This window comes from Cherax quadricarinatus, unplaced genomic scaffold (assembly GCF_038502225.1).
Source record: "Cherax quadricarinatus isolate ZL_2023a unplaced genomic scaffold, ASM3850222v1 Contig227, whole genome shotgun sequence".
NCBI classification, from domain to species: domain Eukaryota; kingdom Metazoa; phylum Arthropoda; class Malacostraca; order Decapoda; family Parastacidae; genus Cherax; species Cherax quadricarinatus.
The window spans coordinates 222,722-249,664 of NW_027195253.1; the positions used below are offsets into that span (position 1 = coordinate 222,722).

The 26,943-nt window shown below is 45.6% G+C and overlaps 1 protein-coding gene across 2 annotated transcripts in view; it reads right to left on the reverse strand.

The window, feature by feature from the left end:
- The window catches only part of LOC128704573 (uncharacterized), a 78,987-nt gene extending 65,195 nt beyond the window's left edge, over positions 1 to 13,792 (reverse strand). For both annotated transcript variants that reach the window (XM_070080218.1, XM_070080217.1), the window contains exon 1: positions 13,595 to 13,792. In XM_070080218.1, the coding sequence (XP_069936319.1) occupies positions 13,595 to 13,777 (183 nt within the window). In that variant the 5' untranslated portion in view covers positions 13,778 to 13,792. The remainder of the gene's footprint in view (positions 1 to 13,594) is intronic.
- Positions 13,793 to 26,943: the final 13,151 nt, after the last annotated feature.

Consider the following 26,943-nt stretch of genomic DNA (forward strand, 5'->3'; position numbering starts at 1 on the left):
TATGCGAAATGATCGGTATGCGAATGAATTTTCCCCATAAGAAATAATGGAAATCAAATTAATCCGTGCAAGACACCCAAAAGTATGAAAAAAAAAATTTTTACCACATGAAATATACATTTTCCTACACACAAAGAGAAGGATACATGCACAATAGTAGAGTAGTACATGCACAATATATATTGTGCATGTACTACTCTACTAAATGAAGAATAAATGACACTTACCTTTATTGAAGATGCAGCAATGACTGATGAGACACTGTGTCCTGGGAGTGCCTTTTCCTCCTGAGTACTGTAGGTCCTGTTTGGCATTTTCTTCCAGAACAGGCCTTATCACACTGTGTATGCCACTATGATTCTTAAATCTCTCAAACCAACCTTTGCTGGCTTTAAATTCACCAATATGAGCACTAGTTCCAGGCATTTTTCCCTGTTCACCTGGGTGTTAGTCGACTGGTGTGGGTTGCATCCTGGGAGACAAGATTAAGGACCCCAATGGAATTAAGTTAGACAGTCTTCAATGACACTGACTTTTTTGGGTTATCCTGGGTGACAAATCCTCTGGGGTTAATTGTTTCTTGGTATTCTCAATAAGCCACACCAAGAACGGTGCTACAGCAGCAGCAGCAGCAGCTGACAGTGCTACAGCAGCAGCAGCAGCTGACAGTGCTACAGCAGCAGCAGACGATGCTACAGCAGCAGCAGCAGCTGATGGTGGTACAGCAGCAGCAGCAGCTGACAGTGCTACAGCAGCAGCAGACGATGCTACAGCAGCAGCAGATGATGCTACAGCAGCAGCATACGGTACTACAGCAGCAGCAGCAGCTGACGGTGGTACAGCAGCAGCAGCAGCTGACAGTGCTACAGCAGCAGCAGACAATGCTACAGCAGCAGCAGACGATGCTACAGCAGCAGCAGACGGTACTACAGCAGCAGCAGACAGTACTACAACAGCAGCAGCAGCAGCTGATGGTGGTACAACAGCAGCAGCAGCTGACAGTGCTACAGCAGCAGCAGACGATGCTACAGCAGCAGCAGACGGTACTACAGCAGCAGCAGCAGCTGACGGTGGTACAGCAGCAGCAGCAGCTGTACCACCAATAGTAGCGATGGTTGATTGGGGTTTATTATACAACCTGGCCAGCTCGGAGACACGCACTCCACTTTCATACTTATCAATGATCTTTTTCTTCATCTCTATAGTAATTCTCACCCTTATTGTTGTAGGGTTGGCACTAGAAGCTTTCTTGGGGCCCATGGTCACTTATTTTGCAGATAAAATCACCAAAAACACTGTAATAATACGAAATGTTCCGATTGTATGCTTGGATGTTACCGCGGAGGCTGGCTGGTAAACAATGCCACCGTCGGCACATGTGAGGCTGGCTAAGGGCACACATTGGATGCGTCTCGGACGAACAGCGGTGAGCGGATTTTTGAGCGGTATGCGAGGCAAAATTTTTGCGATAAAAGCGAGCGGTATGCGGATTAAACGTTATGTGATGCCAACGGTATGCGGGGGTCCACTGTACTTTTATTGAAGATCTGGTGATGATTGATGGGATGGGAGGAGGAGAGAGTCTTAGTGTTTAGAAGGGGAATCCCCTTCCATTAAGAATTGAGGTGTCAAGTCCTTTTCTGGGGTTACTTCCCTTCTTCTTTTAATGCCACTAGGACCAGCTTCAGAGTCACTGGACTTCTGTCGCACAACATATCTGTCCATAGTGGCCTGTACCTCTCGTTCCTTTATGACTTCCCTAAAGTGTTTCACAACATTGTCAGTGTAATAGTCACCAGCACAGCTTGCAATAGCTGTGTGAGGGTGATTTTCATCCATGAAGGTTTGCACTTCAAGCCACTTTGCACAGATTTCCTTAATCTTTGTAGTAGGCAATTTCTTCAATTTCTCTCTCCCCTCCTTCGAACCAGTTTCCTCAGGTCTGGCCTCTTGCTGTTGAAGTTGATCTATCAGCTCATCAGTGGTTAGTTCTTCATTGTCCTCCTCCACCAACTCTTCCACATCATCCCCACTAACCTCCAACCCCAAGGACTTTCCCAATGCCATAATGGATTCCTCAACTGGCATAGGATTCTCAGGGTTAGCCTGAAACCCTTCAAAATCCCTTTGGTCTACACATTCTGGCCACAGTTTCTTCCAAGCAGAGTTCAAGGTCCTCTTAGTCACTCCCTCCCAAGCCTTACCTATAAGGTTTACACAATTGAGGATATTAAAGTGATCTCTCCAAAAGTCTCTTAGAGTCAGTTGAGTTTCTGAGGTCACTACAAAGCACCTTTCAAACAGAGCTTTTGTGTACAGTTTTTTGAGAGATGCTATCTCCTGCTATCTGTTTTTCATTTGTCCACACCAATAAGAGTCTCAACATCTTCCATCACTTGCGATCTCTGTTTCGAAAACACAGTGAAACCTTTGGCAAGAACAGCTTCCTTGATTGCCTTTTTGTTGCCCACAATAGTAGCGATGGTTGATTGGGGTTTACTATACAACCTGGCCAGCTCGGAGACACGCACTCCATTTTCATACTTATCAATGATCTCTTTCTTCATCTCTATAGTAATTCTCACCCTTATTGCTGTAGGGTTGGCACTAGAAGCTTTCTTGGGGCCCATGGTCACTTATTTTGCAGATAAAATCACCAGAAACACTGTAATAATACGAAATGTTCCGATTGTATGCTTGGACGTTACCGCGGAGGCTGGCTGGTAAACAATGCCACCGGCGGAACATGTGAGACTGGCTAAGGGCGCACATTAGACGTGTCTCGGACGAACAGCGTTGAGCGGGTTTTTCAGCGGTATGCGAGGCAAAATCTTGGCGATAAAATGTAGCGGTATGCGGATTTAACGTTATGTGATGCCAACGGTATGCGGGGGTCCACTGTACAGTGGGCCCCCGCTTTACGATCACCTCCCAATGCGACCAATTATGTAAGTAAATACATTTACGTAACTGCGTTTGTACGTGTATGTTTGGGGGTCTGAAATGGACTAATCTAATTCACGATATTCCTTATGGGAACAAATTTGTTCAGTACTGGCACCTGAACATACTTCTGGAATGAAATAATATCATAAACCGGGGGCCCACTGTATATATTACAGAACAATAGTAATAAACAATTTTTTGTATTTTTATTTGTGCAAACAAGTTTTATAAACAATATACAGTGGACCCACGATCAGCGATGGCATCGATTAACGATAAATCTGACTAGCGATACATTTTAACACATAAATTTTTCCTCGACTAGTGCTAAAAAACCCGACCAACGCTATTCGTTTCGTTCGAGACGCGTCCACTTTGGCCTGAGCGCGCCTCACTTGTCCCATGGGTGCCAGTGTTTACAAGCCAGCCAGCCACCGCGGTTGCTTCCAAACATACAATTGGAACATTTCATATTATCACAGCCTTTGTAGTGATTGCACCTGCAAAATAAGTGACCATGGGCCTCAAGAAAACTTCTAGTGCCAACCCTACAGCAAAAAGGGTGAGAATTACTATGGAGATGAAGAAAGAGATCATTGCTAAGTATGAAAGTGGAGTGCGTGTCTCCGAGCTGGTCAGGTTGTATAGAAAACCCCAATCAACCATCGCTACTATTGTGGGCAAGAAAACGGCAATCAAGGAAGCTGTTCTTGCCAAAGGTGCAACTATGTTTTCGAAACTGAGATCGCAAGTGATAGAAGATGTTGAGAGACTCTTATTGGTGTGGATAAACGAAAAACAGATAGCAGGAGATAGCATCTCTCAAGCAATCATATGTGAAAAGGCTAGGAAGTTGCATGATGGTTTAATTAAAAAAATGCCAGCAACTAGTGGTGATGTGAGTGAATTTAAGGCCAGCAAAGGCTGGTTTGAGAGATTTAAGAAGCGTAGTGGCATTCATAGTGTGATAAGGCATAGTGAGGCTGCCAGTTCGGACCACAAAGCGGCTGAAAAATATGTGCAGGAATTCAAGGAGTACATAGACAGTGAAGAATTAAAACCTGAACAAGTGTTTAATTGTGACGAAACAGGCCTGTTTTGGAAGAAAATGCCAAGCAGGACCTACATTACTCAGGAGGAAAAGGCACTCCAAGGACATAAGCCTATGAAAGACAGGCTTACTCTGTTGATGTGTGCCAATGCTAGTGGTGATTGCAAAGTGAAGCCTTTATTGGTGTATCACTCTGAAACTCCCAGAGTGTTCAGGAAAAACAATGTCGTCAAGGCTAATTTGTGTGTGCTGTAGGGCAAACAGTAAGGCATGGGTCACTAGGGACTTTTTCTATGACTGGTTACACCATGCATCTGCCCCCTCTGTGAAAAATTACCTAATTGAAAAGAAATTAGACCTTAAGTACCTCCTGGTATTAGACAATGCTCCTGGTCATCCTTCAGACTTGGCACAGCGACTTTCTAGGGACATAAGCTTCACTAAGGTGAAGTTTTTGCCTCCTAATACCACTCCTCTCCTGCAGCCCATGGACCAGCAGGTCATTTTCAACTTCAAGAAACTGTACACAAAAGCTATGTTTGAAAGGTGCTTTGTAGTGACCTCAGAAACTCAACTGGCTCTAAGAGAGTTTTGGAAAGATCACTTTAGCATCCTCAATTGTGTAAACATTATAGGTAAGGCTTGGGAGGAAGTGACTAAGAGGACCTTGAACTCTGCTAGGAAAAAACTGTGCCCAGAATGTGTAGACAAAAGGGATTTTGAAGGGTTTGAGGCTAACTCTGAGAATCCTATGCCAGTTGAGGAATCCATTGTAGCATTGGGGAAGTCCTTGGGGTTGGAGGTTAGTGGGGAGGATGTGGAAGAGTTGGTGGAGGATGACAATGAAGAACTAACCACTGATGAGCTGCTAGATCATCTTCAACAGCATGAGGCCACACCTGAGGAAACTGCTTCGGAAGAGGGGATAGAGAAATTGAAGAAGTTGCCTACTTCTAAGATTAAGGAAATCTGTGCAATGTGGCTTAAAGTGCAATCCTTTATGGATGATAATCACCCTGGCACAGCTACTGCAAGCTTTGTTGGCAACCTGTACACTGACAATGTTGTGAAACACTTTAGAAATGTCATAAAGGAACAGGAGGTACAGGCCTCTATGGACAGATATGTTGTGCGACAGAGGTCCAGTGACTCTGAAGCTGGTCCTAGTGGCATTAAAAGAACAAGGGAAGTAACCCCGGAAAATGACTTGCTACCTCAAGTCCTAATGGAAGGGGATTCCCCTTCTAAACACTAAGAAGATCAACACTCTCCCCTCCTCCCATCCCATCAATCATCACCAGATCTTCAATAAAGGTAAGTGTCATGTAACTGTGCATGTCTTCTTCAGTTTGTGTGTATTAAAATTAATATTTCATGTGGTAAATTTTTTTTTTTTCAATACTTTTGGGTGTCTTGCACGGATTAATTTGATTTCCATTATTTCTTATGGGGAAAATTAACTCGACTAACGATAATTTCGATTAGCGATGAGCTCTCAGGAACGGATTAATATCACTAGTCAAGGGTCCACTGTAATGATATCAATGTTTGTGCACTTGTGTACATAAGTTATGTGAAAAAATAAAGTAGTGGAAAAAAGAAGAAACCTTCGAATGGGAGTAGAAAAAAGTTTATCGGGTGAGTGGCTGTTGCCATACGCAGCTCATTTTCTGCTGACTTTATGCCTCTATATATCGGTAAGTACTGATCGCAATTTTTTTTTTCTTAAAACACTCGGTAAATAATCCTATAATTTTGTTAAGAATTTTTTTTTTTTCAAATATTTTTCAACATAGAATGACAGTTTCAGAAATGGGCTTGATACAGTCAAAATGTTAAATAAGTCACCATGGGGTTTTAAGAGGGTTAGTGATAACAGCCAACCAAAAAGAAAATTGGTTGGGAAAAATCTGCTTGGTACAGTGGACCCCTGACTTATATTAATCCATTCCAGAGAGTACATCATAAGACAAAATTATTGTAAGTCAAATTAATTTTCCCAATAAGAAATAATGGAAATCAAATTAATCCATTCAAGACGCCTAAAAGTACGAAAATTTTTTTTTTTTATCACATTAAATACAGTGGACCCCCGCATACCGATTTTAATCCGTGCAAGAGGGGTCATTGTTATGCGAAATAATCGGTATGCGAATGAATTTTCCCCATAAGAAATAATGGAAATCAAATTAATCCGTGCAAGACACCCAAAAGTATGAAAAAAAAAATTTTACCACATGAAATATACATTTTCCTACACACAAAGAGAAGGATACATGCACAAAAGTAGAGTAGTACATGCACGATATATATTGTGCATGTACTACTCTACTAAATGAAGAATAAATGACACTTACCTTTATTGAAGATGCAGCAATGACTGATGAGACACTGTGTCCTGGGAGTGCCTTTTCCTCCTGAGTACTGTAGGTCCTGTTTGGTATTTTCTTCCAGAACATGCCTTATCACACTGTGTATGCCACTACGATTCTTAAATCTCTCAAACCAACCTTTGCTGGCTTTAAATTCACCAATATGAGCACTAGTTCCAGGCATTTTTCCCTGTTCACCTGGGTGTTAGTCGACTGGTGTGGGTTGCATCCTAGGAGACAAGATTAAGGACCCCAATGGAAATAAGTTAGACAGTCTTCGATGACACTGACTTTTTTGGGTTATCCTGGGTGGCAAATCCTCTGGGGTTAATTGTTTCTTGGTATTCTCAATAAGCCACACCAACAACGGTGCTACAGCAGCAGCAGCAGCTGACGGTGGTACAGCAGCAGCAGACGATGCTACAGCAGCAGCAGCAGCTGACGGTGGTACAGCAGCAACAGACGATGCTACAGCAGCAGCAGCAGCTGACGGTGGTACAGCAGCAACAGACGATGCTACAGCAGCAGCAGACGATGCTACAGCAGCAGCAGCAGCTGACGGTGGTACAGCAGCAACAGACGATGCTACAGCAGCAGCAGACGATGCTACAGCAGCAGCAGACGATGCTACAGCAGCAGCAGCAGCTGACGGTGGTACAGCAGCAACAGACGATGCTACAGCAGCAGCAGACGATGCTACAGCAGCAACAGACGATGCTACAGCAGCAGCAGCAGCTGACGGTGGTACAGCAGCAACAGACGATGCTACAGCAGCAGCAGACGATGCTACAGCAGCAGCAGACGATGCTACAGCAGCAGCAGCAGCTGACGGTGGTACAGCAGCAACAGACGATGCTACAGCAGCAGCAGATGATGCTACAGCAGCAACAGACGATGTTACAGCAGCAGCAGACGATGCTACAGCAGCAGCAGCAGCTGACGGTGGTACAGCAGCAACAGACGATGCTACAGCAGCAACAGACGATGTTACAGCAGCAGCAGACGATGCTACAGCAGCAGCAGCAGCTGACGGTGGTACAGCAGCAACAGACGATGCTACAGCAGCAACAGATGATGTTACAGCAGCAGCAGACGATGCTACAGCAGCAGCAGCAGCTGACAGTGCAGCAGCAGCAGCAGACAGTGCAGCAGCAGCAGCACCTGTACCACCAATAGTAGCGATGGTTGATTGGGGTTTATTATACAACCTGGCCAGCTCGGAGACACGCACTCCACTTTCATACTTATCAATGATCTTTTTCTTCATCTCTATTGTAATTCTCACCCTTATTGCTGTAGGGTTGGCACTAGAAGCTTTCTTGGGGCCCATGGTCACTTATTTTACAGAAAAAGCACCGAAAACACTGTAATAATACGAAATATTCCGATTGTATGCTTGGATGTTACCGCGGAGGCTGGCTGGTAAACAATGCCACCGGCGGAACATGTGAGCGTTGCTCAGGCCGCACATTGGACGCGTCTCGGACGAAAATCGGTGAGCGGGTTTTTAAGCGGTATGCGAGGCAAAATTTTTGCAATTAAAGCAAGCGGTATGCGGATTAATCGTTATGTGATGCCATCGGTATGCGGGGGTCCACTGTATACATTTTCCTACACACAAAAACAAGGATACATGAACAATATATATTGTGCATGTACTAGTGTACTAAATGAAGAATAAATGACACTTACCTTTATTGAAGTTGTAGTGATGAGTGATGAGACACTGTGTCCTGGGAGTGTCTTTTCGTCCTGAGTAATGTAGGTCCTGTTTGGCATTTTCTTCCAGAAGAGTCCTGTTTCGTCACAACTGAACACTAATTGGGGTTGGAATTTTTCAGCTTCACCATGCCTTATCACACTGTGTATGCCACTATGATTCTTAAATCTGGTCTTAAATTCACCAATATGAGCAATAATTCCAGGCATTTTTTCCTGTTCACCTGGGTGTTAGTTGACTGGTGTGGGTCGCATCCTGGGGGACAAGATTAAGGACCCCAATGGAAATAAGTTAGTCTTCAATGACACACTGACTTTCTCAGGTTATCTTGGGTGGCTAACCCTCTGGGGTTAATTGTTCTCGGTATTCTCGATAAGCCACACCAACACCAGTCTCTCCACATCTTCAAGAAGTACAGCTAACCATGGTGCAGCAGCAGCAGCAGCTGACCGTGGTACAGCAGCAGCAGGTGACCGTGGTACAGCAGCAGCAGCAGCTGACCGTGGAACAGCAGCAGCAGCCGACCGTGGTACAGCAGCAGCAGGCGACCGTGGTACAGCAGCAGCAGCAGCTGACCATGGAACAGCAGCAGCAGCTGACCGTGGTACAGCAGCAGCAGGTGACCGTGGTACAGCAGAAGCAGCAGCTGACCATGGTACAGCAGCAGCAGGTAACTGTGGTACAGCAGCAGCAGGTGACCGTGGTACAGCAGCAGCAGCAGCTGGCCATGGTACAGTAGCAGCAGGTGACCGTGGTACAGCAGCAGCAGGTGACTATGGTACAGCAGCAGCAGCAGCTGACCGTGGTACAGCAGCAGCAGGTGACCGTGGTGCAGCAGCAGGTGACCGTGGTACAGCAGCAGCAGTAGGTGACCGTGGTACAGCAGCAGCAGGTGACCATGGTACAGCAGCAGCAGCAGGTGACCGTGGTACAGCAGCAGCAGTAGGTGACCGTGGTACAGCAGCAGCAGGTGACCGTGGTACAGCAGCAGCAGTAGGTGATCGTGGTACAGCAGCAGCAGCTGACCATGGTACACCAGCAGCAGGTGACCATGGTACAGCAGCAGCAGGTGACCATGGTACAGCAGCAGCAGCAGGTGACCGTGGTATAGCAGCAGCAGGTGACCGTGGTACAGCAGCAGCAGCAGGTGACTGCGGTAAAGCAGCAGCAGCTGACCGTGGTACAGCAGCAGCAGCAGGTGACCGTGGTACAGCAGCAGCAGGTGACCGTGCTACAGCAGCAGCAGCTGACCGTAGTACAGCAGCAGCAGCAAGTGACCGTGGTACAGCAGCAGCAGCAGCAGGTGACCGTGGTACAGCAGCAGCAGGTGACCGTGGTACAGCAGCAGCAGGTGACCATGGTACAGTAGCAGCAGCAGGTGACCATGGTACAGCAGCAGCAGCTGACCGTGGTACAGCAGCAGCAGCTGACCGTGGTACAGCAGCAGCAGCTGACCATGGTACAGCAGCAGCAGGTGACCATGGTACAGCAGCAGCAGCAGGTGACTGTGGTACAGCAGCAGCAGGTGACCGTGGTACAGCAGCAGCAGGTGACAGTGGTACAGCAGCAGCAGGTGACCGTGGTACAACAGCAGCAGGTGACTGTGGTACAGCAGCAGCAGGTGACCATGGTACAGCAGCAGCAGGTGACCGTGGTACAACAGCAGCAGCTGACTGTGGTACAGCAGCAGCAGGTAACCGTGGTACAGCAGCAGCAGGTGACCGTGGTACAGCAGCAGCAGGTGACCATGGTACAGCAGCAGCAGGTGACCGTGGTACAACAGCAGCAGCTGACTGTGGTACAGCAGCAGCAGCAGCTGACTGTGGTACAGCAGCAGCAGGTTACCGTGGTACAGCAGCAGCAGCTGACCGTGATACAGCAGCAGCAGGTGACCGTGGTACAGCAGCAGCAGCTGACCGTGATACAGCAGCAGCAGGTGATCGTGGTACAGCAGCAGCAGCAGGTGACCGTGGTACAGCAGCAGCAGGTGACCGTGGTACAGCAGCAGCAGGTAACCATGGTACAGCAGCAGCAGGTGACCATGGTACAGCAGCAGCAGCAGGTGACCGAGGTACAGCAGCAGCAGGTGACCGTGGTACAGCAGCAGGTGACCGTGGTACAGCAGCAGCAGGTGACCGTGGTACAGCAGCAGGTGACCGTGGTACAGCAGCAGCAGGTGACCGTGGTACAGCAGCAGCAGGTGACCGTGGTACAGCAGCAGGTGACCGTGGTACAGCAGCAGCAGGTGACTGTGGTACAGCAGCAGCAGGTGACCGTGGTACAGCAGCAGCAGGTGACCGTGGTACAACAGCAGCAGGTGACCATGGTACAGCAGCAGCAGGTGACCGTGGTACAGCAGCAGCAGGTTACCGTGGTACAACAGCAGCAGGTGACCATGGTACAGCAGCAGGTGACCGTGGTACAGCAGCAGCACCTGACCGTGATACAGCAGCAGCAGGTGATCGTGGTACAGCAGCAGCAGGTGACCGTGGTACAGCAGCAGCAGGTGACCATGGTACAGCAGCAGCAGGTGACCGTGGTACAGCAGCAGCAGGTGACCATGGTACAGCAGCAGCAGGTGACCGTGGTACAGCAGCAGCAGCAGGTGACCGTGGTACAGCAGCAGCAGGTGACCGTGGTACAGCAGCAGCAGGTGACCGTGGTACAGCAGCAGCAGGTGACCGTGGTACAGCAGCAGCAGCAGGTGACCGTGGTACAGCAGCAGCAGGTGACCGTGGTACAGCAGCAGCAGGTGACCGTGGTACAGCAGCAGCAGGTGACCGTGGTACAGCAGCAGCAGGTGACCGTGGTACAGCAGCAGCAGGTGACCGTGGTACAGCAGCAGCAGGTGACCGTGGTACAGCAGCAGCAGGTGACCGTGGTACAGCAGCAGCAGCAGGTGACCGTGGTACAGCAGCAGCAGGTGACCGTGGTACAGCAGCAGCAGCTGACCGTGGTACAGCAGCAGCAGGTGACCATGGTACAGTAGCAGCAGCAGGTGACCATGGTACAGCAGCAGCAGCTCACCATGGTACAGCAGCAGGTGACCGTGGTACAGCAGCAGCAGGTGACCGTGGTACAGCAGCAGCAGGTGACTGTGGTACAGCAGCAGCAGGTGACCATGGTACAGCAGCAGCAGGTGACCGTGGTACAGCAGCAGCAGCTGACCGTGATACAGCAGCAGCAGGTGATTGTGGTCCAGCAGCAGCAGCAGGTGACCGTGGTAGCAGGTGACCGTGGTACAGCAGCAGCAGGTGACCGTGGTACAGCAGCAGCAGGTGACCGTGGTACAGCAGCAGCAGGTGACCGTGGTACAGCAGCAGCAGCAGGTGACCGAGGTACAGCAGCAGCAGGTGACCGTGGTACAGCAGCAGCAGCAGGTGACCGTGGTACAGCAGCAGCAGGTGGTACAGCAGCAGCAGGTGACCGTGGTACAGCAGCAGCAGGTGACCGTGGTACAGCAGCAGCAGCTGACCGTGATACAGCAGCAGCAGGTGACCGTGGTACAGCAGCAGCAGCAGGTGACAGCAGGTGATTGTGGTACAGCAGCAGCAGCAGGTGACCGTGGTACAGCAGCAGCAGGTGCAGCAGCAGGTGACCGTGGTACAGCAGCAGCAGGTGACCGTGGTACAGCAGCAGCACCGTGGTACAGCAGCAGCAGGTGACCGTGGTACAGCAGCAGCAGGTGACCGTGGTACAGCAGCAGCAGGTGACCGTGGTACAGCAGCAGCAGGTGACTGTGGTACAGCAGCAGCAGCTGACCGTGGTACAGCAGCAGCAGCAGGTGACCGTGGTACAGCAGCAGCAGGTGACTGTGGTACAGCAGCAGCAGGTGACCGTGGTACAGCAGCAGCAGTAGGTGACCGTGGTACAGCAGCAGCAGGTGACTGTGGAACAGCAGCAGCAGCAGGTGACCGTGGTACAGCAGCAGCAGCAGGTGATTGTGGTACAGCAGCAGCAGCTGACCGTGGTACAGCAGTAGCAGCAGCTGACCGTGGTACAGCAGCAGCAGCAGCTGACCGTGGTACAGCAGCAGCTGACCATGGTACAGCAGCAGCAGGTGACCGTGGTACAGCAGCAGCAGCAGCTGACCATGGTACAGCAGCAGCAGCAGCTGACCATGGTACAGCAGCAGCTGACCATGGTACAGCAGCAGCAGGTGACTGTGGTACAGCAGCAGCAGGTGACCGTGGTACAGCAGCAGCAGGTGACCGTGGTACAGCAGCAGCAGGTGACCATGGTACAGCAGCAGCAGGTGACCGTGGTACAGCAGCAGCAGGTGACCATGGTACAGCAGCAGCAGGTGACCGTGGTACAGCAGCAGCAAGTGACTGTGGTACAGCAGCAGCAGGTGACCATGGTACAGCAGCAGCAGCAGGTGACTGTGGTACAGTAGCAGCAGCAGGTGACCATGGTACAGCAGCAGCAGGTGACCGTGGTACAGCAGCAGCAGCTGACCATGATACAGCAGCAGCAGGTGACCGTGGTACAGCAGCAGCAGCAGCAGCTGACTGTGGTACAGCAGCAGCAGGTGACCATGGTACAGCAGCAGCAGGTGACCATGGCACAGCAGCAGCAGGTGACCGTGGTACAGCAGCCGCAGCTGACCATGGTACAGCAGCCGCAGCTGACCGTGGTACAGCAGCCGCAGCTGACCATGGTACAGCAGCAGCAGCAGGTGACCGTGGTACAGCAGCAGCAGGTGACCGTGGTACAGCAGCAGGTGACCCTGGTACAGCAGCAGCTGACCCTGGTACAGCAGCAGGTGACCATGGTACAGCAGCAGGTGACCCTGGTACAGCAGCAGGTGACCGTGGTACAGCAGCAGGTGACCATGGTACAGCAGCAGGTGACCGTGGTGTGATAGTATATCAATAGTATTTCTCACCCTTTTTAGCACAGGGTTGGCACTAGAAGCTTTCTTTGGATCCATGGTGGCTTATCTAGCAGTTACAAGCACTAAAAACACTGGAATAGTACAAAATTTATCGAATGTGTGCATGCAACCGTCCGCCCTGGCTTGTAAATAATGTCACACTAGCTCAGCTGAGGCGCTCAGGCCAGATGGACCAGACGGCCGCATTCGGGGCGAATGATGTAAGTCAAGTTTTTCAATGCAGGTCGGGGTCAAATTCTTATGCTGACAAGCATCGCAAGTCAGTTTTATCGTAGGTTGAGGCCATCTTAAGTCGGGGGTCCACTGTACTTGGACAGATCGGCACTTGAACAGCCTTCTGGAAGTAATTAAGTTCGAGTGCCGAGATTCCACTGAACTCTCACTACAACCATACACCTTCCCTTCAGTCTAACATCTAATCTTTCAATGTCAAAATTTTTTTATTCTCATCACCTTTCTCTTTTGCATTTTCTTTATTATCTACCTTGTTTTTTTAATTCCCTCAAAAATTCATCCACCAAACTATACAAAAAAACATACTGATCACATTTTTAAATTGTTAAATATTTAATAAGAGGCAAAGAAACACTGGAGGGAATTCCACTTACAGTTAACGTGTGCAAAACGAATTCATCAGTAATTTTTTCAACTTTTTCTATTATGGTTGAGTCTGAGTCTGGCAAGTGGAGAGGAACAGCTGTAGCACCTGTGGTTATTGTGGCCAGGGCCTCCTTGATGGTCTCCTGTACCTGTGAATACCAATATTTATTATTATTTTGGACATGATACATATATGTACAAAGAATATCAACACTATATATACAGTACTTGGGTCACTGTGTGATCCCAGAAAGGTAGCCCTCTACTGCATAACACTAAGCCCCTGTACATCAACGCATGCAAAAAGATTAATGCAGAGAATGGTATAAGTTTATAAATACAACTACAGTAGACCCTCGAGTTTCGTGATTAATCCGTTCCAGAGAGCCTGCCGAAAGACGAAATTCACGAAACTCGAAACCATTTTCCCCGTAAGAAATAATGTAAATAAAATCAATCCGTTCCAGACACCCAAAAATATTAAAATAAAATATTTTTTTTCAAATTAAAGATTTATATACTGAAATCAATGAGAAATCAAGTACATACATATAAAAAATAATAATAACATTGCACTTACCTTTACTGAAGACTTCTGGGTGGATGGAAGACGGTAGGAGGGGATAGGAGGAAGGTGTACACTATTGTTTGGAAGGAGAATCTCCTTTCATTAGAACTTTAGGTAGCAAGTCCTTATCTGGGGTTACTTCCCTTCTTCTTTTAATGCCACTGGGAACAACTTGAGAGTCACTGGACCCCTGTCACACAAAATATCTGACCAGAGAGGTCTTTTTCTGGCGTTTTTAAGATTTCCCTGAAGTGGTACAAAACACTGTCATTGTACATGTTGCAGATATGGCTTGTTTCAGCTTGGTCAGGGTGATACTTTTCAACAAAACTTTGCAACTCATTCCACATTCCACACATGTCCTTAATCACTGAAGAAGGAACCTCCTTCACTCTCTTTTCCTCCTCCTCTGAAGCAAGTTCCTTGGCTGTGGTCTGATGCTGTTCCAGTTGAAGCTCTTGCAGTTTGTCAGTGGTTAGCTCTTCCCTGTGGTCCTCCACCAACTCTTCCACATCCCCATCACTCACCTCCAACCCCATGGACTTGCCCAATGCCACAACACCTTCCACAACAGGCAGAGGGTCGGCAGGGACAGGGTCTGCCCCAAACCCTTCAAAATCCCTCTGGATCATGTTCCTCACTTTATTTACCAAAGGGCTTGCACTAGCTTTCCTTGGGTCCATGATGACTTATTTAGCAGTTGCAAGCACAAAAAACAATGGATTATTATGAAATGTATTGTATGAACCTGCAGGGTGATGGTCACATGTTGGTAAACAGTGGCACACTGAGCATGAATGGCATGGGAGACTGGCTTGGTGTGCATGGTGATGGGCGGACAGGTACCGGACGGTCGCCGAAACACGAGTCTAATCACAAAACTCGAGGCCAAATTTTGCCAAAAAAAATTTCCGAAGGTCGAATTTCACAAAACTTGATGCTGACAAAACTCGAGGGTCCACTGTATCTCTATAAAGTGGTAGCACAGTACAGTGGAATCTCAAAAATCGAACGTATCACATATCGAACGTTTCGAAAATAGGACCATTTTTTCAGACAAACTGTGTCCCTATTATCGAAAGTGCCCCTATTTTCGGACCGCCGGGTACAGGACCTGTCTGCCGCCCACTCTGTCCGCGTCCCCGCGCAGGCACCGTGAGCAGTCTAGCTTTGTTTATGCTTGAGTGAACACTAACCTGTGCTCTCATTCATGCATTTTACAATTATTTTGTTGTGTTTAGTGCTTGTGGGACTGTGAAATAAGCTGCCATGGACCCAAAGAAACTTGCTAGTGGTACCCCAGTGGTGAAGAAAGTGAGAAACGCCATAGATATGAAGAAGGAAATAATACAGAAGTATGAGAGTGGTGTGAGACTTGTTGAGCTTGCAAGGATGTATGGGAAAAACAAGTCGACCATTGGTTCTATCCTGTCAAAGAAAGAACAAATCAAGGAAGCTGATGTTGCGAAAGGTGTTAATATAGGGAGTGGATGAGGTGCCGTCTTCAAATATTAAGGAGATTTGTGCCAAGTGGAATGATGTCCAAATGTTTGTGCAGAAGTACCACCCTGAGCAAGCTGAAACAAGCAATCTTTGCAACAAGTTCAGTGACAGAACCATGTCCCATTTTAGGGAAATGCTAAAGAGGCACCAGAAACAGAGGACTGTGGACAGTTATTTTGTGAGATAGGAGTCCAGTGACTCTCAAGCTGATCCCAGTGGCATTAAAAGAGAGAAGGGAAGTAACCCCAGAGAGGGCTTTACCTGAAGTCCTCATGGAGGGGGATTCTCCTACCAAACACTAACCCCAACTCCCTCTCCTCCTCCTCCCTATCTTCCAGTTGCCATCACCAATCTTCAATAAAGGTAAGTAAAAATGTTATTTTATATGTATTACTATACATAATTAAAAACTACAGTGGACCCCCGCATAACGATATTAATCCGTTCATGAGAGCTCATTGTTATGCGAAATTATCGTTATGCGAATGAATTTTCCCCATAAGAAATAATGGAAATCAAATTAATCCATGCAAGACACCCCAAAGTATGAAAAAAAAAATTTTTACCATATGAAATATTAATTTTAATACACACAAACTGAAAAAGGCATGCACAATTACATGACACTTACCTTTATTGAAAATCTGGTGATGATTGATGGGATGGGAGGAGGAGAGAGTCTTAGTGTTTAGAAGGGGAATCCCCTTCCGTTAAGACTTGAGGTGTCAAGTCCTTTTCTGGGGTTACTTCCCTTCTTCTTTTAATGCCACTAGGACCAGCTTCAGAGTCACTGGACTTCTTTCGCACAACATATCTGTCCATAGTGGCCTGTACCTCTCGTTCCTTTATGACTTCCCTAAAGTGTTTCACAACATTGTCAGTGTAATAGTCACCAGCACGGCTTGCAATAGCTGTGTGAGGGTGATTTTCATCCATAAAGGTTTGCACTTTCAGCCACATTGCACAGATTTCCTTAATCTTTGTAGTAGGCAACTTCTTCAATTTCTCTCTCCCCTCCTCCGAACCACTTTCCTCAGGTCTGGCCTCTTGCTGTTGAAGTAAATCTAGCAGCTCATCAGTGGTTAGTTCTTCATTGTCCTCCTCCACCAACTCTTCCACATCATCCCCACTAACCTCCAACCCCAAGGACTTTCTCAATGCCACAATGGATTCCTCAACTGGCATACCCCTCTCAGGGTTAGCCTGAAACCCTTCAAAATCCCTTTGGTCTACACATTCTGGCCACAGTTTCTCCCAAGCAGAGTTCAAGGTCCTCTTAGTCACTCCCTCCGAAGCCTTACCTATATATAAGGTTTACACAATTGAGGATATTAAAGTGCTCTCTCCAAAACTCTCTTAGAGTCAGTTGAGTTTCTGAGGTCACTACAAAGCACCTTTCAAACAGAGCTTTTGTGTACAGTTTTTTGAAGTTTGCAATAACCTGCTGGTCCATGGGCTGCAGGAGAGGAGTGGTATTAGGAGGCAAAAACTTCACCTTAATGAAGCTCATGTCCCCATAAAGTCGCTCTGCCACGTCTGTAGGATGACCAGCGGCATTGTCTAACACCAGGAGGCACTAAAGGTCTAATTTCTTTTCAGTTAGGTAATCTTTCACATTGGGGGCAAATGCATGGTGTAACCAGTCATAGAAAAAGTCCTTAGTGACCCATGCCTTACTGTTTGCCCTCCACAGCACACACAAATTAGCCTTGAGGATATTCTTTTGCCTGAACGCTCTGGGAGTTTCTGAGTGATACACTAATAAAGGCTTCACTTTGCAATCACCACTAGCATTGGAACACATCAACAGAGTAAGCCTGTCTTTCATAGGCTTATGTCCTGGGAGTGCCTTTTCCTCCTCAGTAATGTATGTCCTGCTTGGCATTTTCTTCCAAAACAGGCCTGTTTCATCACAAACACTTGTTCAGGTTTCAGTCCTTCACTGTCTATGTACTCCTTGAATTCCTGCACATATTTTTCAGCTGCTTTGTGGTCCGAACTGGCAGCCTCACCATGCCTTATCACACTATGTATGCCACTACGCTTCTTAAATCTCTCAAACCAACCTTTACTGGCCTTAAATTCACTCACATCATCACTAGTTGCAGGCATTTTTTTAATTAAATCCTGATGCAACTTCCTAGCCTTTTCACTTATGATCACTTGAGAGATGCTATCTCCTGCTATCTGTTTTTCATTTATCCACACCAATAAGAGTCTCTCAACATCTTCCATCACTTGCGATCTCTGTTTCAAAAACACAGTTGAACCTTTGGCAAGAGCAGCTTCCTTGATTGCCGTTTTGTTGCCCACAATAGTAGCGATGGTTGATTGGGGTTTATTATACAACCTGGCCAGCTCGGAGACACGCACTCCACTTTCATACTTATCAATGATCTCTTTCTTCATCTCTATAGTAATTCTCACCCTTATTGCTGTAGGGTTGGCACTAGAAGCTTTCTTGGGGCCCATGGTCACTTATTTTGCAGATAAAATCACCAAAAACACTGTAATAATACGAAATGTTCCGATTGTATGCTTGGATGTTACCGCGGAGGCTGGCTGGTAAACTATGTCACCGGCGGAACATGTGAGGCTGGCTAAGGCCGCACATTAGACGCGTCTCGGATGAACAGCGTTGAGCGGGTTTTTTAGCGGTATGCGAGGCAAAATCTTAGTGATAAAATGTATCGGTATGCGGATTTAATGTTATGCAAGGCCAACGGTATGTGAGGGTCCACTGTATAGTATTTGTTGTATGTAAAACTGTAATTAATCTCTATAAAATGTATTTTTTGTGTGAATATTTTTGAGTTTCTGGAACGGATTAATTGTATTTCCATTATTTCTTATGGGAAATATTGCTTCGAATTTCAGACTTTTCGAATTTAGAACTAGCTCCTGGAATGGATTAAGTTCGATTTTTGAGGTTCCACTGTACATTATGCAATTTGGGTAAGTGACATGCATAAACTACTTTACACAAAGGACTTTACTATGCAAGGCAATTAGGGCAGCCTAAAACTATATTATGATTGCCAATGATTACTGAAGGAGAGGTATTAATGTTGCAGTTTTATAACTGTAGTGTAAGAATGCCTTTGGCAAGAAAGTGATGGAGTGAATGATGATGAAAGTTCTTTTTCAGTCCACCCTGCCTTGGTGGGAAGCAGTTGGTGTGTTAATAACAGAATAATAAAAAAAAGAATAAGCAGACTTAATTTGTATTGTATTGGAGGTATTAGTACCCAAGCAAAAAAACTCTAATTAGTGATACATTAATGGTGTGGTGTCAACTAGAAAGACTTGGGAATCACCAGGTAAAGAATTCCTGATTTTAGGATCTTTTATGCACATTGAGTTTTTACAAAGGGTGAGTTGGATACCTGGAGTTTACCTGGAGAGGGTTTCGGGTATCAAAGCCCCCGCGGCCCAGTCTGAGACCAGGCCTCATGGTGGATCAGGGTCTGATCAACCAGGCTGTTACTGCTGGCCACACACAAGCTGACATACGAAACAGCCCAGTTGGTCAGGTACTGACTCTAGGTACCTGTCCAGTGCCATCTTGAAGAAAGCCAAGGGTCTATTGGTAATCCCCCTTATGTATGCTGGGAGGCAATTGAACAGTCTTAGGCCCTGGACACTTATTGTGTTGTCTTTCAGTGTACTCCTGGCACCCCTGCTTTTCATTGGAGGAATGTTGCATCTCCTGCCAAGTCTCTTGCTTTCATATGGAGTGATTTTCGTGTACAGGTTTGGTACCAATCCCTCCAGGACCTTCCAAGTGTATATTATTATGTATCTCTCTTGCCTGCATTCAAGGGAATACAGATCAAGGACCTTCAACTGTTCCCAGTAGTTTAGGTGCCTTATCGCACTTATGTGTGCCGTGAAAGTTCTTTGTACACTCTCCAGGTCTGCAATGTCGCCAGCCTTGAAGGGTGCCGTTAGTGTACAGCAGTATTCCAGCCTAGAGAGCACAAGCGATTTGAAGAGAATCATCATGGGCTTGGTGTCCCTAGTTTTCAAGTTTCTCATTATCCATCCTATCATTTTCCTAGCGGATGAGGTAGATACACTGTTGTGGTCTTTGAAGGCGAGATTCTCTGACATTATCACTCCCAGATCCTTCACATTACTTTTCTGCTCTAATGTATGGTTAGAATTTGTGGTATGAACTTCATATTGTTTTGAGTGGCCCTTTCAAAGATCTGGTTGATGTCCGCATAGAACCTCACATTGTCTTTAATGGAGGTCACAGCCATGGTGATCCAGGTGTCATTTGCAAAGGAAGATGCAGAGCTATGGCTTACATCTCTGTCTTTGTCAGAAAAGAGGGCGAGGAATAGAATGGGAGTACTGTGCCTTGTGGAACAGAGCTTTTTACCATGGCTGCCAGGGACTTTACTCTGTTTACTATTACTCTTTGTGTTCCATTTGTCAGGAAGTTGTAAATCCATCTACCAACTTTTCCCGTTATTCCTTTATCCCGCATTTTGTGTGCTATTACACAATGGTCACACTTGTCAAAAGCTTTTGCAAAGTCTGTGTATATTACATCTGTATTTTGTTTATCCTCTACAGCATCCAGGACCTTGTCATAGTGGTCCAGTAGCTGGGACAGGCAGGAGCGACCTGCTCTAAACCCGTGTTGTCCTGGTTGTGTAACTGACAGGTATCTAGGTGGTTGGCTATCTTGCTTCTAAGAACCCTCTCAAAGATTTTTATGATATGGGATGTTAGTGTTATCAGTCTGTAGTTCTTTGCAATTGCTTTACTGCCACCTTTGTGGAGTGGGGCTATGTCTGTTGTTTTTAGTGTGTGTGGGATGACCCGTGTCCATGCTCCCTCTCCATAAAGTGCTGAAGGCATGTGATAGGGACTTCTTGCAGTTCTTGATGAACACGGAGTTCCGCAAGTCTGGTCCTGGGGCAGAGTGCATGGGCATGTCATTAATTGCCTCTTCAAAATCTTGTGGAGTTATAATAATATCTGAGAGTTTTGGGATGACTAAATTTTAGGTTTCATTCATAGGTTTTATTCATTTGGATTGTCGATCCTTAGAGTGGGCAGTGGATCGCTGAACACTGAGTCATATTGGGACTTTAGTATCTCACTGATTTCTTGACTATCATCTGAGTATGTCCCATCTGATAAATTAGACACATGTACAACTCTTGGGTATCTTTATCGAGGAAACGTTTCGCCACACAGTGGCTTCATCAGTCCATACGTAGGAGAAACTTGAAGAACAGGAGGAGAATGCGGTAATTAGTCCCTCAACCTTGAGTCTATGTGTTCAGTCCATCAATCTTGAATAGAATATGACAGATCAGCGGAGAAGCAGCTTATAAACCGTATGGCAGGAGAGGTGAAGCAGTCATAGGTCGTGTCACATTTGTTCAATGTGGAAGTAGGTCGTGCCCAAGAATTAGGCAAGCGAAGAATTCCTAAGTATTAAGATCCCAAGAAGTTGCAGTGTCTGACAGATTTGTAGATGAATGGTTCAGAGAACCGACATGTTGATAAATTAGACACATGTACAACTCTTGGGTATCTTTATCGAGGAAACGTTTCGCCACACAGTGGCTTAATCAGTCCATACGTAGGAGAAACTTGAAGAACAGGAGGAGAATGAGGTAATTAGTCCCTCAACCTTGAGTCGATGTGTTCAGTCCATCAATCTTGAATAGAATACGGCATATCAGCGGAGAAGCAGCTTATAAACCGTATGGCAGGAGAAGTGAAGCAGTCATAGGTCGTGTCACATTTGTTCAATGTGGAAGTAGGTCATGCCTCATTCTCCTCCTGTTCTTCAAGTTTCTCTATTTCTGTAATATGTCTTCCATTCTATCAAATGAGACCAAGAAATCGCAAATACAACTATAAAAAACATACGAAAAAACACTGCAAAGTTGCTGTTTTAATCGAAAAATCATGATTTCATTTTTTTTCTCTCATTATACACAGTGTGCTGCAGGATCTGTTTTATGTGGTGCACACATACCACATAGATGTATTCTCTCATATCTAGGCCCAAATGTACCACTCACAGTTTATCAGAGTGAGCTGAGCTCATGGCGTAGATCTACGGTTTGGACCCTGAACGTAAAGCCGTAGATCTACGGGACGGACCCTGAAAGGGTTAAGCGACAATGAAGGCAATAATTTCCTGGCCAGTTTATAAAGAATTACTTGATGATGGCTTCTTCCAGGTGGTGTCCCGCCATAGTAAATTTAGCATAATTTTTACAGTAGATTGTTATATAACATGTCTCCCCAATTGGGGGCAATGACTTTCTCAGTAAACATAGAAGGGTTCTGGTGTTACCCAATCATCTTCATCAGGGAGGTTGCTCAATATCATTGGTCGATGGTAATCATCTTTATGGATAAAATGACGGACCCTCTGTGGAAGAGTCATTCTTTGAGTCCTGTGAGGAGGAGTATTGATGATATAATCCATGGTATTTTCAACTTGTAGAGGATGTTCTCTATCTGGCATGTAGAGTTCTTGCATTGCATAGAGTTGTTTCTTTTTCAGGGTGTCAAGGCGTACATTTAAGGCAATAATATCTTGTTGTACGTGTAAATCTGCCATTTTAACTCTGTCTCTCCTCCTGGTACCCGTAATGAAGTGAAAAGCTCTATTCTGGACCCGTTGTAACCGTAGCATGTTGGTCTTTGTTGTTAATGCCATTGGGACACATGGGTATTCGAGTATAGGTCTTATTATCATTTTATATAGATGTTTTTTGACATGTGGAGGGGCTTGATTGAATCGAAAGAGACTGCTAAGACCGACTTTGGCTATGTTGATCTTTTTAGTTATATATATGAGATGTTGAGTGGAGCAGCCTGTCTATTTCATATCCCAAGATCTTGTTAGGGTTTCTAATGGCTACAGGTGTACCTCTGATGGAGATACCCCCTTTATCTTCGATGGTTGATGCAAAACATCCTATCGTGCTAACAAGGACCTTGTCAGGATTAGTCGTAATTCTCCATTTCTTTTCCAATCAGATGTTCGACGAAGTTCAATATTCATTTTTTCTGTGACTCTCTCATACTTGTATTTTCCTCTTACCGGAGTTGATGAGACGACATGGATAACATCATCTGCAAACTGCGTTATAATTGTATCATTAAACTCTGGTTGAGAAAGGTCATTCACATAAATGTTGAACAGAACTGGACTAAGACAAGAACCTTGTGGGACACCAGCTGTCGGTATAAAAGGCTCTGTCGACCTGCCATGAAAGGTGGGAATTATTTTTCTTTGAGTTAAGAAATTATATATTAATCTGAGAAAAGTCCAGTTATGGTCTGGTAGGTCAATGATTTTGTATATAAGACCATCATGCCATAAGCTATCAAAAGCTTTATGAACATCTCTGGTGGCAATTAGGGCAAGATTGCCCTGATGTTTTAGACTTGCTACAGTATCGAAAATAACATTTATTGCATGATGGGTACCTCTATGTGATATTGGACTAGCTCATAAAAGGACTACTGGGAAAAAAATTAAACAGTAATATGTGTTCAGTTTGATACAGAAAGTATAACTTGCGCGTTTGGGCACTGATGGCTTCTGTATATGAAGATTACTAGAGGAATAATGATTTTCACTGTGTATATTGCGACCGCTGCTAACTACAGGTTTACCACACACTGTTTACATCACTCCATCACTCCATCACTATAAGTACAGTGGACCCCCGCATACCGTACGCATCGCATACCGTACAATCCGCATACCGCTCGCTTTTATCGCAAAAATTTTGCCTCGCATACCGCCCAAAAACCCGCTCACCGCTCTTCGTCCGAGACGCATCCAATGTGCGCCCTTAGCCAGCCTCACATGTGCCGCCGGTGGCATTGTTTACCAGCCAGCCTCCGCGGTAACATCCAAGCATACAATCGGAACATTTCGTATTATTACAGTGTTTTTGGTGATTTTTTCTGGAAAATAAGTGACCATGGGCCCCAAGAAAGCTTCTAGTGCCAACCCTACAGCAAAAAGGATGAGAATTACTATAGAGATGAAGAAAAAGATCATTGATAAGTATGAAAGTGGAGTGCGTGTCTCCGAGCTGGCCAGGTTGTATAATAAACCCCAATCAACCATCGCTACTATTGGTGGTACAGCTGCTGTTGCTGTTGTACCACCGTCAGCTGCTGCTGCTGCTGTAGTACTGTCTGCTGCTGCTGTAGCATCATCTGCTGCTGCTGTAGCATCGTCTGCTGCTGCTGTAGCACTGTCAGCTGCTGCTGCTGTTGTACCACCGTCAGCTGCTGCTGCTGCTGCTGTAGTACCATCTGCTGCTGCTGTAGTACCGTCTGCTGCTGCTGTAGCATCGTCTGCTGCTGCTGTATCACTGTCAGCTGCTGCTGTAGCACCGTTGTTGGTGTGGCTTATTGAGAATACCAAGAAACAATTAACCCCAGAGGATTTGCCACCCTGGATAACCCAAAAAAGTCAGTGTCATTGAAGACTGTCTAACTTATTTCCATTGGGGTCCTTAATCTTGTCTCCCAGGATGCAACCCACACCAGTCGACTAACACCCAGGTGAACAGGGAAAAATGCCTGGAACTAGTGCTCATATTGGTGAATTTAAAGCCAGCAAAGGTTGGTTTGAGAGATTTAAGAATCGTAGTGGCATACACAGTGTGATAAGGCCTGTTCTGGAAGAAAATGCCAAACAGGACCTACAGTACTCAGGAGGAAAAGGCACTCCCAGGACACAGTGTCTCATCAGTCATTGCTGCATCTTCAATAAAGGTAAGTGTCATTTATTCTTCATTTAGTAGAGTAGTACATGCACAATATATATTGTGCATGTACTACTCTACTATTGTGCATGTATCCTTCTCTTTGTGTGTAGGAAAATGTATATTTCATGTGGTAAAAATTTTTTTTTCATACTTTTGGGTGTCTTGCACGGATTAATTTGATTTCCATTATTTCTTATGGCGAAAATTCATTCGCATAACAATCATTTCGCATAACAATCAGCCCTCTTGCATGGACTAAAGTCGCTATGCGGGGGTCCACTGTACAGTGGGCCCCCAGTTCCCGATGTTACCGGTATCCGATAAATTCAGTTGCCGATGCATTTGATCGAAAAAATTTTGCCTCGCTTCCCTATACAAAACCCAGTATGCGATATGATTCGTACAAGACGTGTCCACTTGTGGCCGGAACTCCCCCGTGTGTCCCAGTGTTTACAAGCCAGCAAGTGTGTACGCATCTAAGGATACATTCGGTACATTCCATAATATCCATATTATCACTGTTTTTGGTGCTTGTTTCTGCAAAATAAGTCACCATGGGCCCCAAGAAAGCTCCTAGTGCCAACCCTTCGAGACCAAGGGTGCTAATGACTGTTGAAATGAAGAAAGAGATAATTGCAAAGTATGAAAGTGGAGTGTGTGTGTGTCGGAACTGGTCAGGTTGTACAGTAAACCCCAATCAACCATCTCTACTATAGTGAGCAGGAAAATAGCAATCAAGGAAGCTGTTCTTGCAAAAGATACAACTGTGATTACAAAACAGCAACCGCAAGTGTTAGAAAATGTTGAGAGACTGTTATTGGTGTGGATAAACGAAAAACAGATAGCAGGAGATAGCATCTCTCAAGCGATCATTTGTGAAAAGGGTGATGAAAATCACCCTCACACAGCTATTGCAAGCCATGCTGGTGACTATTACACTGACAATGTTGCGAAACACTTTAGGAAAGTCATAAAGGAACGAGAGGTACAGGCCTCTATGGACAGATATGTTGTGCGACAGAAGTCCAGTGACTCTCAAGCTGGTCCTAGTGGCATTAAAAGAAGAAGGGAAGTAACCCCAGAAAAGGACTTGCTACCTCAAGTCCTAATGGAAGGGGATTCCCCTTCTAAACACTAAGACCATCCACACTCTCCCCTCCTCCCATCCCATCAATCATCACCAGATCTTCAATAAAAGTAAGTGTCATGTAACTGTGCATGTCTTCTTCAGTTTGTGTGTATTAAAATTTATATTTCATGTGGTAAAAATTTTTTTTTTTATACTTTTGGGTGTCTTCCACGGATTAATTTGATTTCCATTATTTCTTATGGGGAAAACTGATTTGCTTTCTGATAATTTTGGTTTACAATGAGCTCTCAGGAACGGATTAATATCGTGAACCGGGGGTCCACATATTTCTACAAAACTGAACACTTTTCGTATTTCCTCCAGATTTTGCACCTCCTCGTATTTCAACAGGAATGTTTTACTCCCTGGTATCACTAATTATAAGTCAGGTACACTAACAGACCTGCGTGGGAGGTTCTGACGTCTGCTGGCAACTGTTTACAACATGAACCTGCCTCTTTGGGCCTAACACTTCAGTTTTAAATTTCACCTTATCATTTATTATCCATATACTAGGGTACCACTGTGGCACACACTACAACACTATGTATAACACACTATTATCAGGGAGACTGTCTTTCCTATGACAAAAAAGTTATAATACTATATTCAACGGCACTCTAGGCCTAAAGTGACCCTCTGTGAGTATGGTTATGCTGCATTATTGTACACTGATTCTCCTTTTTTGACTCAGTAGATATTATTTTCTGCAAGATTAGTTCCAACCACCGGAGGGATATATCTTATAAGGTCACTGGCACAGTTTAAAGTTCTAGCATGCAACAGAGACAGTGAAAAAATATGAAAGAACACGGCACACGACACCTATGCAATCCCATAGGAAATATCACAAAAATTTTTGTCTAGTACTATCCCCATGAGTTCTGTTGCAACTATCAAAATAGTTCCAGAACATGATTGAAATTAGAACTCATTGTCCTGTATATGTAGTATGCACAGTAGTATAAGTGAATTTTATGTATATTAACTAAGTTTTTATTTTTGAAGAGTGAGGGAGTGTGTTGTCTGGCAGCAGACCAAGTGATTATTCATATTGCCGCTTGTTATTACTGGTTTATTGTCATCTACTGTAGTGGATCCCCAGGCACAAATAGTATAGGTGAGATAGGGATAGATTAGAGAGTAATATAAGTCTTGTTACTTGAGGTACAGTGGACCCTCGGGTGACGGCATTAATCCGTTTCAGAGAGCTTGCTTTTAACCGATTTTTCCTTGAGGCGAATTCATTTTTACCATAAGAAATAATGGAAACCCAGTTTATCCATTCCAGACTGCCAAAAGTACTAAAAAAAATAATTTTTTTCTACATGAAATATACATTTCCCTACACAGAAAACAATGAGACCTGCCCAATACATA